This window comes from Drosophila santomea, chromosome 2R (assembly GCF_016746245.2).
Source record: "Drosophila santomea strain STO CAGO 1482 chromosome 2R, Prin_Dsan_1.1, whole genome shotgun sequence".
Classification (NCBI taxonomy): Eukaryota; Metazoa; Arthropoda; class Insecta; order Diptera; family Drosophilidae; genus Drosophila; species Drosophila santomea.
Genome location: NC_053017.2, coordinates 10,105,294 through 10,122,898, shown reverse-complemented (window position 1 = coordinate 10,122,898; position 17,605 = coordinate 10,105,294). Strand labels below are relative to the sequence as shown.

Here is a 17,605-nt window from a genome sequence, read left to right as displayed (position 1 = left end):
CACTAAAAAGGCCTGCCCCAATAGCAAGCCCAAAAGAAAAAGAAAACCTCCCTGGTTGTCAGCAGAACTATCTCCCCTCCGAATGGACTGCAGAACCCGTTTTAACAGGGCCATGGCAGGAAATGGGAGACCCTGTGGACCGCCTACAAGAAAGCCCTTGCAAACTACAAAAAAGCCATCAGGAAAGCAAAGCGATAGCGGCATTCCTTCTGCTCAGAAATGGAAAATACAACTGAAGCACTCAGACTTAGAAAAATACTCTTCAAATCGGCCACAACCTTAGGCTATCTTAAAAGAGCAGATGGCTCCTGGACCAGCACGAGTGAGAAATCTCTGGAGATACTACTAGACACTCACTTCCCAGGAAACTGCCAAAACGCTCTCACCTCCCAACAAACAAACGCCACACTGGCAAGTATTGAACTGTACATACACCCAAAGGTGCTCCATTGGGCCATACATAGTTCTAAGCCATACAAATCTGCAGGTCCAGACAAAATCATACCCGCAAAAATCCAACATGCAAGAAATATAGCCATAAACTGGCTTCTAGACATTTTTAAAAGGTCCCTACTTCTTGGACACCTACCGCAATGCAGGGAAACCATCACACACGACCCCCAAGGATTTCAGCCCAATTAGTCATCCTTCCTACTCAAGACCCTTGAAAGAATCATCGGCCTGCATCTGAGATCAACTCTCAATCCAAGTCTCATCACAGACACGCAACACGCCTACAAGAATGGGAAATCGACAGAGACAGCAGTACACTCTCTCGTCTCCAAGATAGAAAATTCAATGTCCCAAAAGGAATGTGCACTGGTAGCTTTCCTGGATATAGAAGGAGCTCTTAACAACGTCATTCCAACCGCGATTACCGGAGCCCTGACAGACCTTTGGGTGGACTCAGAAAAAAGCTTCAATACCACTCTTAACGTGCAAGAAAGCAATAGCACTTAAATGGGGCATGACTCCCTATATAGTAAACTGGATATATACGGCCATCGTCAGACCAATACTACTGTATGGGGTCGTAGTATGGTGGCCGGCCCTGAAAAAGAAATCCAACATAAAAATGCTAGCAAAGATGCAAAGAGCCGCGGCACTCTGCATCAGCAGTGCCTTACGCACCACCCCAAACGAAGACCTAAATGCCATTCTCAACCTCCCAAGCCCAGATCCAGCTGGCATGGAGCTACAGTTACAGCAGCGGCAATCAGGCTTAGAGATACCAAACACATTCAAATAGTCCCCTCCAGGACATACTACTGCACTCCAACGGAGTACATACAAACACCGTTCAACACAATTATCCCAGAGAGGGACGAGTGGAACTCACAGACACCTATACGGACGGGTCAAAACAACAGAACAGAGTAGGAGGAGGAGTTTACTCCAAACAGCTAGACTTACGAATCTCGTTTAGACTCCCCGATCATTGCAGCCTCTTCCAAGCTAAAGTAGCAGCAATAAGGGAGGCCCCAAAACAGGCCCCTAAAACCAAAAACCGGAAAGCTCACACGTAAACATTTTCAGTGGTAGCCAAGCAGCTTTCAAATCGATTGGCTCAATCAGAAGCCACTTAATAACAGTATCGAATTGCCGCTCATCTTTACACGAGATGACACAACAATTCGTAATCAGCCTTATATGGGTACCCGGACACAGGAACATAGAAGGCAACTCCATCGCAGATGAACTAGCTCGAGAAGGCACTCCACTCATACTAGTGGTGGAGGGCATGAGTATGCCTTTAGCCACATGTAAAACCTATACCAAAACAAACAGACAATATGGGAAAATACCACAAGATGGCCAAGATGGCCAAAAATAAGCTGAAAAAGAACGTCAAAACTTTTAAGGTTGACCAGAGCAAACCTCAGCACTGCTATGAGAGTTATCGCAGTGCATTGGTTGATAGGCACCCATGCCAGAAGACTAAATGCCCGGTATAACGTTTTCTGCCTTAGCTGTAGGGACGAAGAAGTGAAAGAAACGGTAGAGCATCTACTATGTCAATGCCCTGCACTGCAAGCGAAAAGACTTGCTCAATTAGGAAGAAGATTCCTGATAGACCTGTCCGACACCGATCCACATCGGACACAAAAATTCACCAGCGCCTCTGGCTGGGGAAACTGCTAACTTCACACGAACCTCGACGGGCAAAAGGGGAAAACATACACGGTATCACAATAGAAAATCTAATGGTCTACGTGCGTCGAACCGACGGCCGGTAAAACCTAACCTAACCCAACCTAACCCTTCGCAGGTACTACACAATTTATTGGGTTCCAATGGCCGTGGTGCTGAAGTTGTTTCTGTTCTTAAGTGTCTCAATTATCTCCCAGCACTTGTGATTAAAACTATTCTCGATCGCGTGGATCACTTGTATCTCACTTTCCAGATACGCGCAGGGCGACAAACACGTCGCGTGCCGTCTTTCGCATGGTCTTGCCATTGACATTGGCGGGCAGTTTGTCGGCGAACTGGACTCCTGCTCTGAGCTGCTTCTGCGCTGCGGGCAACCACTTGGCCACGTGATCCGCTATCTCCTTTGCCGAAATGGTGCCTCCCTTGCTCCTGACGACCAGTGCACCGGCCGCATCACCCTCCCGCTCGTCGTAGACTCCCACCACGCACACATCCTGCACCTGGGACAGCTCCGCGATAACGGTCTCGATCTCCGTTGGCCAGTAGTGGAGGCCATTGTACTTGAGGATCTCCTTCTTGCGATCCACTATGTATACGAAATTCTGCTCGTCGAAGTAGCCCAAATCGCCGGTGTAGAACCAACCCTCAAAGTCCTGCATTCGCCGCGTCTCCACCTGGTTGTAGCCCAATCCTCGTCCACCTAGCCAAATATAATATTTCACATTCCGAATATAATATACCTTCAAAACCACACTCGTACACAACGAAATGAATGATTTTATAAATGATTCAAACGTGGATGGAAATGTCTCCTAGATATCTTAGTAACATATCTTAATTAATGTGTTTGGCGTGTCTAGTTTTAATTAGAAAAAAATAGTTTTAATTGTCAAAATCCCTCTATGCATACATAATACAAATTTAATTACATTGCTAATAAAGAAAGCAATCCGCTAGATTTTAAATAAATAACATTGTTGGGTCATGCAGCGGCCAAAACTGTGCAGTAGACTAATTATACCCGTTACTCGTAGAGTAAAAGGGTATACTAGATTCGTTGAAAAGTATGTAACAGGCAGAAGGAAGCGTTTCCGACCATATAAAGTATATATATTCTTGATCAGGATCAATAGCCGAGTCGATTTGGCCATGTCCGTCTGTCCGTCCGTCTGTCCGTCCGTCTGTCCGTATGAACGTCGAGATCTCAGGAACTACAAAAGCTAGAAAGTTGAGATTAAGTATACAGACTCCAGGGACATAGACGCAGCGCAAGTTTGTCGAATCATGCTGCCACGCCCACTCTAACGCCCACAAACCGCCCAAAACTGCGACGCCCACACTTTTGAAAAATGTTTTAATATTTTTTCATTTTTGTATTGGTCTTGTAAATTTCTATCGATTTGCAAAAAAACTTTTTGCCACGCCCACTCTAACGCCCACAAACCGCCCAAAACTGCACCGCCCACACTTTTGAAAAATGTTTTAATATTTTTTCATTTTTGTATTGGTCTTGAAAATTTCTAACGATTTGCAAAAAAACTTTTTGCCACGCCCACTCTAACGTCCACAAACCGACCAAAGCTGCCACGCCCACACTTTTGAAAAATGTTTTGATATTTTTTCATTTTTGTATTAGTCTTGTAAATTTCTATCTATTTGCCAAAAAACTTTTGGCCACGCCCACTCTAACGCCCAAAAACCGCCAAAAACTGTCCTTCGCACTTACACTAGCTGAGTAACGGGTATCAGATAGTCGGGGAACTCGACTATAGCGTTCTCTCTTGTTTTATACTCTTAATATTGTAAGCCGAAATAGTCATTAATAGCAGTTGCGATGATCATAGTGCATCGCACTGTCTCTCTCTACTCTCTCTTCGTTATCTACCTACATTCAGCTCGGGCGCTGCATTTCGGCTGTCTGTCCCGCCAATTGTCACTTCTTCGTTTTTCGGCAAAGACTCAACTCAATAGCTAAACAAACATGATTGTCAAAGTTTATTATTAAGTATGAAAGAAAGAAACACAAAAGAAGAACAGCTTAATTCTCATTTGTATCAGTTCACTTATACGACGACTTTGAATTCTCGCGACTCGGTATAAACCAGAATATTTGTATTTTACCAGGTGTGTTATTGAATTCTTATTTCCTAGAATCCTTTCTCGCAACGAATTCCTCTTGCGCCACTCGTCGAAGTGTCTTTCCATTTGGTTTGGCTGGTAGCTTATCCGTAAACTGGACGCCAGCATAGAGCTGCTTTTGAAAGTAGGGAAGCCTCCTGGCCACATGATCAGAAATCTCCTTGGCGGTAATTGAGGAACCACTACGCTTCACCACCAGTGCACCAGCAGCATCGCCCTGATCATCGGAGACGCTGATGACGCAAACTTCCTCCACGTTGGGCAACTCTGATATGACGCCCTCGATCTCAGAGGGACAGTAGTCTTCTGCCTGGTACCTGCGGATATCCTTTTTGCGGTCCACCACATAGAGCTGGTTCTGGTCATCGAAGTAGCCTAGATCGCCGGTATGAACCCATCCTTTGTCGTCCTGAGTTCGTTGAGTCTCCACTGCGTTACCATAGTATCCTTTCCAGGGAAGGCCAGTGTGCACATAGATCTCTCCCTGCTCGTTGTAACCCAGGCTCTTGCCATCATCGTCCACGATCCGAATCTTTATGCCCGAACGCGGCTTGCCTGCAGTGTTGACGGTTCCGAGTCCGATATTATAGGATACAACTCCTACCTCAGTCAATGCGTATACTGAAACCAACTTTGCATTTGGACAGAGCTCTTGCATTTTCTTCAATGTGGTCATGGACGTGAATCCGCCTCCATAGGCCACGCTGCGAATGGACGCCAAGGCTTCTTTCGTTGCCCCGGGAAATGCGGTCAGAGTAGACATATGGTGAGGAGGCAATATAACTGTGTTGATCCTGTACTTTTCAACAAGCTTTACAAAGTATTCCGGTGAAAATGGTTTGTTAGTTATAATCCGGGTGCAGCCCACCACAGTGCTCCAGATTATTAACCATAGGCTACTGTACCAATCCAGACTAGTGGCGGCCAATGCGACCGATTCGCTGCTCAGCATACTGTCAGAGAAATTAGCGATGAAGAACCTTATAAAATAATGTATCAAAAATTCTCACTTGGTGTCCAAGAAGAGAGCTCTGTTGGAAATACAGACAGCCTTGGGTAAGCCAGTGGTTCCCGAAGAGCAGAAGATGGCCACGGTCTGTTCACCTCCTTCCCTCAGAGGTTCTGGCCTAGGGTAAAAAGTATTATTTTCCCATTTGTGTATATATCACATTGAGCACTCACTGGTAAAACATTTCTGTGGTAGTTGGCTCCAGAAAGGTATCGATATGGGGCACTCCTTCAACGGAGTCAGTAATCGTGAAAATCTCTGGCTGCCATCCTTTAGCTGCAACACGGAGTTTCTCGTGGTCCTGACCATCGCAGAAAATCACAGTTGGTTTGGTTATCGAGAAAATGTGTGTCAAAGTGGCTGAAATCAGGAAGATTTATGTGGTTATGTAATGGCTAATGCCCTTTGATCACCAACCTTCGTCCGACACGGGATTAACCGCGTGGAAGGGTGTTCCATTTAAAAGGCAGGCCACAGCTACACCGCGTGGAAGGGTGTTCCATTTAAAAGGCAGGCCACAGCTACAGGAGTTACGTATGTGGAGTTTTTAGCCGCAATCCCAATTACATCTGTATGCTTGAGTCCTTTTTTCTTCAGGATCTGGGCAATCCGAATGGCCCAAGTGATTACCTGCCCAAAGGTCATTTCCACACCATCCACATCGATTATCTGTTGAGGTGGTTGGCAGTGTTATTAAAGCAGTTCTAATGAAAAATCATTGTGATCGATTGGACTTACCTGACAAACGTTTCTGGGCCAGTTCCTCATCCCTTTGCAAATTACACTACCAATGGATGTCTCATCGGTGTAGGTGTTGGCCCGCTTGGCTCCACTCCAGATACGGTCCTTCGCATCGTAAGTTGTTGGCAGTCCCTGCATTGTTGGGCGTTTCTTTTCGGTCGAAATCAAAAGTACTTCTGTCCGTCGGAGATGGGAAAGACGGTATATATAGCGGAAGGGAACTTCAAAAACTTCCAGTAAAAGAAGACCTTCATCAACTGTCTTATCTCACCCTATCTCAATCAATATAATAGTGTCACGAGTTATAATTGTATTATTACGAGTTATAATTGGATTATTATAGAAATAAGCAAACAGTACATTAACTCTTATTCGGCATTTTTTAATCTTATCAGTTTTTATAAAAGAATTAGTGGTTAAAATTCACACTATCTTAACCAGCTTCAGTGGGTTTTTGTAAAACGTTTGGCACCTTGGAAATAAAACGAGATAAGATAAGAACACACTCCATTCACTAAATGGACGTATGCTAATGGCACGTGTATGAATCATATGTGAATTCTATCTAATCGAATTTCCACAATAATTGACTATATTTGTCCAACAAAAGTAAGTCTCGTGACTACGCTTATCACGGAGAACCCAGAATCTATAGCAGCTACTCTTCACGGTCTCCGAACGAACAAAAATAAAATGGGGATTATAACCCTTCGCAGGTACTACACAATTTATTGGGTTCCAAAGGTCACCTTATTGTCGAGGGCCCTTCTCAGCCATGGTGCTGAAGTTGTTTCTGTTCTTAAGTGTCTCAATTATCTCCCAGCACTTGTGATTAAAACTATTCTCGATCGCGTGGATCACTTGTATCTCACTTTCCAGATACGCGCAGGGCGACAAACACGTCGCGTGCCGTCTTTCGCATGGTCTTGCCATTGACATTGGCGGGCAGTTTGTCGGTGAACTGGACTCCTGCTCTGAGCTGCTTCTGCGTTGCGGGCAACCGCTTGGCCACGTGATCCGCTATCTCCTTTGCCGAAATGGTGCCTCCCTTGCTCCTGACGACCAGTGCACCGGCCGCATCACCCTCCCGCTCGTCGTAGACTCCCACCACGCACACATCCTGCACCTGGGACAGCTCCGCGATAACGGTCTCGATCTCCGTTGGCCAGTAGTGGAGGCCATTGTACTTGAGGATCTCCTTCTTGCGATCCACTATGTACAGGAAATTCTGCTCGTCGAAGTAGCCCAAATCGCCGGTGTGGAACCAACCCTCAAAGTCCTGCATTCGCCGCGTCTCCACTGGATTGCCGTAGTACCCGTTCCAGGCCTGACCCGTGTGCACATAGATCTCTCCCACCTGGTTGTAGCCCAAGCTCTTGCCATCCTCGTCCACGATGCGTATTTTAATGCCCGGCACAGGCCTGCCCGCCGAGGAGACGTTGCTGATTCCGATGTTGATCGTGATGGCGCCCACCTCTGTCATCCCGTATCCCGAGTTGAACATGGCTGTCTTGCAGAGCTCCTGCGATCGCTGCAACGTGGCCAACGATATCGAACCACCGCCGTAGTTAAGGTGCGTGATGGAGGCCAGAGCATCCGGCTTCGCATCCGGACAGGTGATCAAAGCGGAGAGGTGACGCGGCGGCAGCACAGCATAGTTGATCTTGTACTTCTTCACCAGCCCCACAAAGTACTCCGGAGTAAAGGCTTTGTTGCTGATAATGCGGGTGCAACCGAATACGGTGCTGAACACAAAAGCCCACAAACCCGTGATCCAGTCCAGACAGCTTCCTACATAGATAACCGACTGACTGGTGACCAACCTGATAGGATATATAGCCCTTAAGTTATATAATCGGTACATTATGAAGTTGGACTCACATGCTGTCCTGGATCAGAATGCTGTTGGAAATGCAGACTGCCTTGGGCAAGCCAGTGGTTCCAGAGGAGCAGAGGATGGCTACGGTTTGATCACCTCCTTCCTTCAACACTTCCGGTCTACGGGGAAACACGATACGTTGTTGAATTTTTAAAGTTCCAACCACTCTCATACTTACTGATAAAACTTTTCTGTGGTTGTGGGGTCCAACAAGGTCTCGATGGCCTGGACTCCTTCAACATGATCCGTGAGGGTAAAGATTTCCGGATGCCATCCTACCGTAGCCTTATGAACTTTGTCGTACTCGTGTCCATCACAAAATATCAGTGTGGGCTTGGTGATCGAAAACACATGCAACAAGGTTGCTATACAAAAAATAAATTTATTACATTTTTATTTATTTTTCCTTAGATTGTACTTACCATCATCTAGCACCGGATTGACCGAATGGAATGGGGTGCCATTCATCAAACAGGCCACTCCAAGAGGCATAACATAAGTTGAGTTTTTGGCTGCAATTCCAATGACATCCTTGTGGTTAAGACCCCTCTTCTTAAGGTACTGGGCAATCCGGATGGCCCAGGTGAGACCTTGCTCGAAGGTGACAGTTACTCCATCTATATCACATATCTGGAGGAGCAGGATTTGTTGATATATATATACTAAATATATAGGGAATCGTTTCCGCACAGACTCACCTGGCACACATTCTTGGGCCAGTTCTTCATGTTATTGAAGATGATCTTGCCCACGGAGGTGTCATAGTTGTAGATGGAGTTGCGCTTGGCTCCGCTCCAGACATTATCCTTTTCGTTGTAGGTGGTGGGTATCATAGCCATGTTGTGGTTTCCTCATATAACTTTTTAGCCGTTACAAAATGCAGTAGACTGTGGTGAACGCAGGTGAGTGCAGTTCTATTTATAAGGAGCCAGAACTCCGGGATTGCAGTCTCGATAGACACCTTGAGTGGATCCACTGCAAGTGGCTAACACCTGTACCATCTTATCTGTGCCTGCTGAAGATAGTGCACCAATAGATTCGCCCCTGGCCCTGACTATTTTATACCCTGCTCCAGAGTCTTGAGGAAACCCATATCTTCAATCTTAATGCATTAATCCGATGCATTGTTTTGATAGCCTACCAGCAGACTTAAACCACCTTTTAAACTGATATTCCCGCTAATACCACATACTTAATCCACTCAACTGCATTTATAGGGAATTAGGGCATACTTAAATGTGGAGTAAATATGTAAGTGGCATTCAGAAAATGACCTATCTAATCTTTCTAGTTCAATGCTAAACCGAAGCAAGTAAAAATCCCAACTAACCACTGAATAACAAATATATATGTACGTTTTAATAGGAAAAATCTGCCAAAGTATAACACCTGACTGGTATCTGTGATACAAATCACGCAACCTAAACAATACTGCAGGAAGTGCCACAGTAATTCGATCAGTGCCAGTTTCAATTACTCATCAGATTTAAAACACACCATAACAAGATTTACGGGTTGTTAATCCTTTTGTTACCTCGCATTCCTGATTAGAGGTTTAAGTAGCCTAAGTCTTGTTATTGTCGTTCAGGGTTTATTAACTCGGTTGTTCGATCGGTAGGAACTCATATTTATTAACATACCACCGTATGATTATATTTTATTCTGATTAGTAAGCAATTTTCAAACATTTTTTAAAGTTTTCAACAATAATTTGGCTCTGCAAAATTTAAGCTTTGTCTAGATTTGTATACTATTTTGATAGATTTAAAAATCTTCTATTAAACAATTTTTAAAATCAGCTTAAGTATCTTAATTTATTGTTCTCCACTTCTTTTTATCAGAAAATGTAATATGTGCAATTTTAATTTTAAAATGCGGTTTATCCAAATTATCTGGCATCTCTTGGAACCGTCTGGCATCCGTGCGAGCAGCTGTCAGATCAGCTGTTTTTGTCGCTAGCCCTGGTTTGGGAAAATTTCACGGCCAACAACCGAAATTCGCGGTCAAAATTCGCGGAAGTGAGGTCTTTAGTTTTATGTAATGTTTAGGTGACGCGGAATTATCTCCTAGAACTGCGCTAATTGTCCCACTCTGCCATGTTCACCTACCACCTCGGGCTAGTGGTCCGCTGCGCGCGGCAGAAGCCGCTGTTCCTTTGGGCGCCCGCCTGCCACATGAGCGGTCTCAGTCCGCTGAAGGAATACGAGAAGCGTGTTAGTTCTGGCCAACTGATGACCGACAACAGGCAGCTGCAGACGATGAAGGAGCTGGATGCGCTGTATCACAAGATTCAGGGGTATAAACCCAGTTATAGGTCGGGCAGCGGTGGAGGCGGAGGATTCTTCAGCTCTCTCTTCGGTAGGAAATCCTCCCCCGAAGACGACGATCAGGATGATCCTAACGCTGGCAGTCACGCTCCCCAGGGCCTGTACCTGTACGGCAGCGTGGGAGTCGGCAAGACCACTCTGATGGACCTCTTCTTCGACTGCTGCACCCAGGTAAGTGCTAATTGAGTATTCCTCAAGCCCCTTTCACATGAGAGTGACTTTCAGATTGATCGCAAGCAGCGCGTCCATTTCACTTCGTTCATGAACAGCGTTCACACCCGCATCCATGAGGCCAAGCAAAGACAAGGACCCGTTGACCGGGCCTTCAACTCTGAGAAGCCAGCACCCTTTGATCCCACAAGACCGGTTGCCGACTTGATCGCCAGCGAGTCCTGGTTGATATGCTTTGATGAGTTCCAGGTAACGGACATAGCCGACGCCATGGTGCTAAAGCGATTGTTTACCCACCTTTTCCGCCATGGCATTGTGGTTGTGGCCACCAGCAATCGGCATCCAGAGGATCTGTACAAGAACGGACTGCAGCGCACGAACTTTCTACCCTTCATTGCGTTGCTTCAGCGTCGCTGTAAGGTGTCCCAATTGGATTCCATTGACTACCGACGGATAGCCCAGTCTGGCGACACCAACTACTTCGTCAAAGGCCAAACGGATGCGGATGGCAGTATGAATCGCATGTTCAAGATCCTGTGCGCCGAGGAAAACGATATTATCCGGCCGCGAACCCTGACTCATTTTGGACGAGATCTGACCTTCAATCGCACGTGTGGTCAAGTGCTGGACAGCACCTTCGCGGAACTCTGTGATCGCGTAAGCAAAGGATTAATATAATATCTGGCCCATACTCATGACATTTCCCGCATTAGCCTTTGGCTGGCAGTGATTTTTTACAGATATCGCAATTCTTTCACACCGTCCTCATCCGTGATGTGCCCCAACTGACCCTCGATGTGAAGGCGCAGATGCGACGATTTATTACGCTCATAGATACCCTTTATAATAACCGTGTGCGTGTGGTGATATCGTCCGATGTTGCACTGGAGAATTTGTTTAGCTTTTCTGGAGGTTCCAAAACTCTATCTGATTCTGAACGGACCTTAATGGACGACTTAAAAATAGTAAGTGACGCATGTTTAGCTAACTCATTTTTCCACCATTGAAATCAACACTTTTTTCTTCACAGAACGAATCCAAATCCAGTTTCTTCACCGGCGAGGAAGAGTTGTTCGCCTTCGATCGCACACTATCTCGGCTCTACGAAATGCAGAAGCGGGAGTACTGGGAGCAGTGGGCCAAACATCGATGAATCCCTATGTCACAAACCAGTAGTTCAATTAGCGCTATTAAATTATATGTTTTCTACCTCGGTGTTGCGGAAATTTAACATCCAGAATATCTTGTACTTACAACTTTCATATCAAAAATGCAATATTAAGAATAGGTGCAACTTGCAAGTATTAAAGCAATAAAAGTAGACAAAGTTACATATGCGATTGCCTTTATCAAACACTCAGTTGTTGAGTTTTACTTCGTACGTTATGAATACAAAATAATTTACTTTTCACATCGTTGATCTTTTAACGGAATCCAGCTTAGAAATTATCAGTTAATACGAGCGGTCTGGCAACGCCATCATCAGCTGTCCAACAAGCAAATTGATAAGATTTCTCCCATGTTTTTCGGTTGAGGTTGAGGAGAAGATTAGAGGTCGCTAGCGATCGAAAGATTTTATCTTCAAGTGGAATTTAGTGCGGTAAATAAACGGGTTTGACAGCAATGGGCAGCATGGATGTGAAGGAACTGGAAGTAAACAAAACCCTGCCCTTTGGTAAGAAATCACTCCATATAACGATCTCAAATATATACGATTATGCATGTATGTATATATTTCGCAGACCCCTCCCTGCTTAAGGTGAACATCTCGCTGCGCCAGGTCGAGGAGATCGCCATGACAGTGTCCCAGCGGTGCCATGTCAGCGGAGCCAACGAAATCGCGTGGGCGTTGAGGGCTCTGATGCTGACGGATCTGACCACCTTGGCTGGCGATGATACGGCGGCCAATGTCCGCAGACTGTGCCTCCGCGCATGCTATCCCTTCGAGCCGCAGTTCTTCGACAGGTTCTTTGACCGGGCTCTCATCCCAGAGATGCACACGGCAGCCGTTTGCGTTTATCCGGCCAGGGTAAAGGATGCCTATACCACTCTACAGCAGTACGACAAACTGGATAAAGTGGCCATTGCAGCGGTGGCTACGGGCTTTCCCACGGGCCAGTATGGCCTGCAGACCCGTCTGCAGGAGATCAGCCACGCCATCCTGGCTGGAGCCACAGAGATCGATATTGTGATCAATCGCCAGTTGGCCCTTGTTGGAGACTGGGAGGCCATGTACAACGAGGTGGTCCTTATGCGCAGTGCCTGTGGACAAAGGGCTCACCTTAAAACTATTCTTGCCATCGGGGAGCTGGGAACCATGGAGAACGTAAGATCAACGTCGCCTAATCACTAGAAATAGTGTTCTTAATGCAGTTCCTAATGCAGGTTTACAAAGCAGCCATGGTTTGCATGATGGCCGGAGCGGATTTCATAAAGACCTCCACTGGCAAGGAGACGGTCAACGCCACCCTGCCCGTTGGCCTGGTCATGATATTTGCCATTCAGGAATTCAAAAGACGCACATGCCAGATTGTGGGCCTTAAGCCAGCTGGAGGAGTGAAGACTGTGCGAGATGCAATCGCCTGGATGACGTTGGTTAACGAAACTCTTGGCATCCGCTGGTTGCGCCCTGAGAGGTTCCGTTTTGGAGCTTCCGGACTGCTAGACGACATTGAACGTGTTGTGCGGGAGGGTGTCAAAAAACTCGAGGAGGAGGATGCTCAAAAAACCGTGCCCGTGTCTCGCGAGGCTGCTGCTGCCGAGACCTTCTGCAAAGAGCTGCGCAAAAAGTAAGAGGCCAACTAGTCGAATTTGTATCCTGGACTCTGAGTGCATTTATTGTAGCATTTTTATATAACTGACTAAAACCTATACAAACAAAAAAACCAATCTATGTTCGAGGTTTATCCTGGACTGGAGACTTGTAGTTAAAGGCTAACTGCGCAGGAGCCGCCATCAGATCTTCCTCGGCCTGCTCTTCACCATGCTGCAAGAGCTCTGTGGGCGCAGCGGACTCCTTGTGAGGTTGGTTGTCCGGAATCTTTACCTGCATGTCCACCGCGAAGAAAGAGTCGTCGAAGTTTATTCGGTTGCGCTCGTCCTGCTCCAGATACATGGCTTTGGGCGCAGTTGCGCCTCCCATGGCCCTCTCGTAGGTGTTGAGCCACTTGAGATTGAGGTTGATGTGCTTGTTGGCTGCGTTAAACTTCTTTGGCTTCTTTTTTGGCTTTTCCGCGTAGTAGTTGTGTTCCGTCTTCTGCGGCGGAGGAGCAATCTTCTCCAGCATTCGGCTCTTGGCATCCAGCTTGGGCTCCACGAAGTCGTAGAGCGGTAAATAGAAGTTATACGGTTGCTCCGTTGGCGGCAACATTCGCTGTGGGGGCTGCACTTGCTCCTGCACCTGACTGCTGGCCTCCGCCATGGCATCTTCCTCTAGAGCCGGCCCAAAGATTTCCCCAGCACGCCGGAGTAGGCTCTCTAAACGCTCTATAGTGATGATGTGTGGATGAATGAGCTGGACATCGTCGTGCAGCTGTGCCCGCCGAGCTGCCGGGGGCTTGGCGACTACGCTGCAGCAGAAGGCGCACAACAATAACTGCAAGGATGGGAAAACTTAGACCGATTTTCTCACTGAGTGGTGGGACCCAACTCACAACCAGTAAACCATTCATGTCCAATTATTCCAATAGCTCTGAACGAATTACTTTCTGCTCTTCATAGGCAGTGCTCCAATTCAACCACCTTCACTTTCTTAGATCTGAAACGATGTGAGGCCTCCTTGGAGCTGGCCAATTCATTTATACTGGCGCTACGTACTCGAAACGGAAGCTCGGAAGTCTCCGCCATCAATGGCCAACAAAAACCTGCACGGACCCTGGTTGGCTGGGAGAAAACTAGTTTCCCACACAAGAAATAAATATGTAACGAGCCAAACTAGACTGCACATGTATGCACATGCCCGAGCGCATAATAATGTTAATGTAACAGCGATGGTGATACCGATGCTGGAGTTGAACAAACTGGAACCGCCAGAGACGAACCGTTTGCCACTCATAATGAGTCCAAGCGAGCGATTGCCTCCTGCCAAGTCGTCGAAATTGTCCAATTTCAGGCAGTGGCCAGGGAAAAGTCGGGCGGTCCAAGAGCTGCGCGGTGCCAGTGCATTGACCCACACAATTATTTCCGCAGCTTTGGGGACGAATGTGTGAACCCGTTTCGATTGTTTCGACTCATTGCCCGTAAAAGTGCAAGTTCAAAGCTGCAGGAAATGCTAAACGACAGCATTATAGCAAAAGTGTAACGGCCACAACTTGTTCGTTGACTCGATCATCGAAAATCACCGGGTTGTTTTAAACATATGTGGGATTTATTCAACATATCAGCTCATTCCTATTCCTATCACGATTGTCGCAGCTCGGGCAGTCCTTTAATTATAACATCCAGTGCCTTCAGGTCTTTATTGACGGTATCGCTCAGCACCTCCATTGCGCGCTGCTGCATGGTCAGGAAGGTCTTCATCTCGTCCTCCGCTTCCTTGTCGAGGGCATACTCGGCTCCTCCGTTGGCGGCGAACTGATTGCGCTGCATGCGCATCTGGGAGAGCAGCTCGCTGAGTCGGCCCTTGAATTGGGTGGGTGCGGACACGACAGCTTGCATGTTCTGAAGCTTGGTCCGCATGGCCTCCTCCTCGGGCGTCAGGGAAGTGCCTACCTTGCGGGTGCACTCTTGCTTCACTATTATCTGGCGTAGAAGAATATAAATTTCTAAATAAAAAACCATTAAGCAGGGAATTTAACTATTTGTCCTACCCTTAGTATGCGATGACCAAGCTCGGCAAGTTTCCGTTTATGTTCAAGAATCTTCGCTGTAGCCGTGGCGTGACGCTGCCTGAGTTCTGTCAGCTCACCTTCCACTTTTTTAATGTACAATGCATGCGTGTCCGTTTCTTGCTCCTGGCACTTAACGCGCCACTTCAAGTCGTTAAAGCCCACCATTGGCACCGGTATAAATTTACTAGGATCTGGATTATCGGAATTGGCCTGACGCCACATCCGCGGATCCACGCCTCGGGGTGGATTTTCAAGATACTCCTTTAATTGATCCTCGTCGGGTAATACCAGAGCCAAAGCCTCCACAACCCCTAGATTATTTAGCTGAGGTTTCAACGATGCCTGATTTAGGTAGTTTGAGAGTTCCGTGGCCAATATACGCTTGCTTTCGTTGGGAGCATGCTGAAGCTTCTCCTCCACGTAGATAACCATTTGGCACTTCTTGTTCTCTAGCTCCTTGATGGAATCTATGTGAACCAGCATGTTCGGCTTGCTGCCAAATAAACTGTGAAGCGTTTGAACCACTTGTTGCTGGTGTGGCCTAAAATGAGATCAATTAATACCATGAAGTGAAAAAGCGCAAAAAACATACTTAACAGCTGACAGTTCTCTGCAGAAATTAAGAGCCACCAGTCCCAACTTGTTATCCTTGCCCGGCATCCGACTGTACCCTATGGCCTTGAACCGGCACATCACGTTTTCCGGCGTAATGTCCACCGGAGCCGCACTCTGGGAGTAGAACATCTTCCCAGTGCCCCAGGTAGCCTGCAAGTAGTTCCATTTAGCCACTATTTTGTCCCGGTCATCGCCAAAAATTGACACATTTAGAATTGATTGGGCAAACGCCTCGTCGGCCGAAATGGGCGCTGGCTGCTGTTGCGGTTGTCCAAGCATGAAGCTGGTGCCGCCGAATCCACCGAATCCCGGCGTAACTGTTGTATTCGCTGGTTTTCCAAAGGCTGTGAATCGTAAACCAGGTTAGGAATACCACAGAAAAACAAATGGGCTTATTTAACTCACTGGATCCGAAGGCTCCGCCCCCAAAGCCAGTGGACTGGTTGGTGCCGAAACCGCCAAAAGCAGGTGCCGAGGTTGTGGTTGTTCCAAAGCCTGAAAATCCACTTGCGGGCGCTGTACTCGCAGCTGCCTGTTGGCCGAATCCGCTAAATGCAGGTGGTGCTGCACTAGTCGCTGGAGCACCGAACAGACTGGCCTGACTCGTTGCCGGAGCTGCTCCAAATCCGGCAAACCCGCCTCCTCCAAGACCCGTGCCCGCTGTTGTGGTCGTCGCCGCTCCAAAGGCCGGAGCACTGCCAAAGGCGGAGCCGCCAAAGGCAGAAGTTGCTGTGGCGGCACCAAAAGCCGGGGCTGCAGCGGTTGCTCCGAAGGCGGAACCTGCTCCGAAGGCAGATGCAGCCGGTTGGGCGCCAAAACCCGGAGTTGATGTGGCCTGTGTTCCGAAAGCGGGTGCTGGCTGGCTGGCTGCAGGGGTGCCGCCAAACGGCGATCCGAAGAGACCACCGGTTGCTGAGCAAAGAGATAAGAAGACCGTAAATGGGTCAGTGTTTTGAAAGCTATGCTTCTGCCTTGGACTCTTATCTGCTATTTCGGGTTCCCAAATATTAAGCTGCCCTTAGTTTGTTTCAAGCACTGGTTGCCTGCTGGTCGTGGAAAATGCCTCTGGTTTTCATATTGCTGATCCTCGTGCTGGGTTTCGTAGGATACGTCGCCTATGTGGTCCACAAAAAGGGGTGAGCATCTTTGTCTATCCACACGCTTAAAGAACGCTGCAACCCCGTAACCTGCTCCACATCCAGCATCGATCCTAAGGACATCCGCATTCACAGCCTGCAGGACGCCAAGAAGCTGCTGAAGCCTCCGCCAAGTGGAAGTGGACCCCACCAATACCTGGAAAAAAGGGCATGAGGTCTTGTTTACGGAAACTCACTTTTGGTCGGCGTGCTTGTTGCTCCAAGCGACGTGTTGGCTCCGAAGAAGGACATGATGCGGAATTCTCAAGGACGATACTTTGCCGCAGAGTTCTGGTTGCCTTTCCTAAGGGCCGACTTTTTATATCTCTATTTTGTTGTAATAAAATTAGTCTTAATCCTAATAAACGTAAAATTTTGGCGCTTTCTAGCAGTGTTACCAGATTGTAAACGGGCTCTCTCCGTTGCACAAAACAACAATTAATTTGACTTAAATAGTTTGGTAACACTACCCAGCGGACTAAATTATCGATAGTCTTACCTCCGATATCAGATTGTTAGTACATTTTAATTTGAAATTTGGCGGTTACCTCAACGATCAAGATGTTTATTTTAGTTAACCTCCAATAAATATAAATAATCTTTACCGA

At 47.1% G+C, this 17,605-nt stretch overlaps 7 protein-coding genes across 8 annotated transcripts; 3 read left to right on the top strand and 4 right to left on the bottom strand.

Annotated features, from left to right (window-relative positions):
* Positions 1–2,279: 2,279 nt before the first annotated feature.
* LOC120445195 (4-coumarate--CoA ligase 1-like) lies at positions 2,280–6,239 on the bottom strand. The gene is made up of 7 exons (XM_039625418.2): positions 6,038–6,239; positions 5,812–5,968; positions 5,717–5,776; positions 5,473–5,659; positions 5,301–5,417; positions 4,721–5,243; positions 2,280–2,825 (listed from the first exon to the last, which is right to left on the bottom strand). Exons 1-7 carry the CDS (start codon positions 6,176–6,178, stop codon positions 2,394–2,396), a joined length of 1,617 nt encoding a protein of 538 aa, XP_039481352.1. The 5' UTR covers positions 6,179–6,239; the 3' UTR covers positions 2,280–2,393.
* A 501-nt stretch (positions 6,240–6,740) lies between these two features.
* LOC120445192 (luciferin 4-monooxygenase) lies at positions 6,741–8,815 on the bottom strand. Its single transcript, XM_039625415.2, has 5 exons — positions 8,618–8,815; positions 8,342–8,549; positions 8,098–8,284; positions 7,922–8,038; positions 6,741–7,863 (listed from the first exon to the last, which is right to left on the bottom strand). The coding sequence occupies exons 1-5, from the start codon at positions 8,756–8,758 to the stop codon at positions 6,909–6,911; spliced, it is 1,608 nt and encodes a 535-aa protein (XP_039481349.1). The 5' UTR covers positions 8,759–8,815; the 3' UTR covers positions 6,741–6,908.
* Positions 8,816–9,859: 1,044 nt separating this feature from the next.
* LOC120444768 (putative ATPase N2B) lies at positions 9,860–11,748 on the top strand. The gene is made up of 4 exons (XM_039624699.2): positions 9,860–10,417; positions 10,472–11,074; positions 11,131–11,382; positions 11,448–11,748. Exons 1-4 carry the CDS (start codon positions 10,016–10,018, stop codon positions 11,568–11,570), a joined length of 1,380 nt encoding a protein of 459 aa, XP_039480633.1. The 5' UTR covers positions 9,860–10,015; the 3' UTR covers positions 11,571–11,748.
* Positions 11,749–11,792: 44 nt separating this feature from the next.
* Positions 11,793–13,306, top strand: LOC120444769 (deoxyribose-phosphate aldolase). Its single transcript, XM_039624700.2, has 3 exons — positions 11,793–12,092; positions 12,160–12,743; positions 12,803–13,306. Exons 1-3 carry the CDS (start codon positions 12,041–12,043, stop codon positions 13,208–13,210), a joined length of 1,044 nt encoding a protein of 347 aa, XP_039480634.1. The 5' UTR covers positions 11,793–12,040; the 3' UTR covers positions 13,211–13,306.
* A 1-nt stretch (position 13,307) lies between these two features.
* Positions 13,308–14,608, bottom strand: LOC120444770. Its single transcript, XM_039624701.1, has one exon. The coding sequence runs from the start codon at positions 13,836–13,838 to the stop codon at positions 13,308–13,310; it is 531 nt and encodes a 176-aa protein (XP_039480635.1). The 5' UTR covers positions 13,839–14,608.
* A 153-nt stretch (positions 14,609–14,761) lies between these two features.
* Positions 14,762–17,414, bottom strand: LOC120444767 (probable nucleoporin Nup54). Of its 2 annotated transcripts, XM_039624697.1 has the most exons (6): positions 17,396–17,414; positions 17,195–17,324; positions 16,267–16,773; positions 15,839–16,205; positions 15,226–15,787; positions 14,762–15,157 (listed from the first exon to the last, which is right to left on the bottom strand). In XM_039624697.1, exons 2-6 carry the CDS (start codon positions 17,247–17,249, stop codon positions 14,816–14,818), a joined length of 1,833 nt encoding a protein of 610 aa, XP_039480631.1. In that variant the 5' UTR covers positions 17,250–17,324; positions 17,396–17,414; the 3' UTR covers positions 14,762–14,815. The 2 variants fall into 2 exon arrangements, with proteins under 2 accessions (XP_039480631.1, XP_039480630.1); XM_039624696.1 differs by lacking the exon at positions 17,396–17,414 and having other exon boundaries at positions 17,195–17,389.
* LOC120444771 lies at positions 16,780–17,204 on the top strand. The gene is made up of 2 exons (XM_039624702.1): positions 16,780–16,997; positions 17,064–17,204. Exons 1-2 carry the CDS (start codon positions 16,921–16,923, stop codon positions 17,170–17,172), a joined length of 186 nt encoding a protein of 61 aa, XP_039480636.1. The 5' UTR covers positions 16,780–16,920; the 3' UTR covers positions 17,173–17,204.
* Positions 17,415–17,605: the final 191 nt, after the last annotated feature.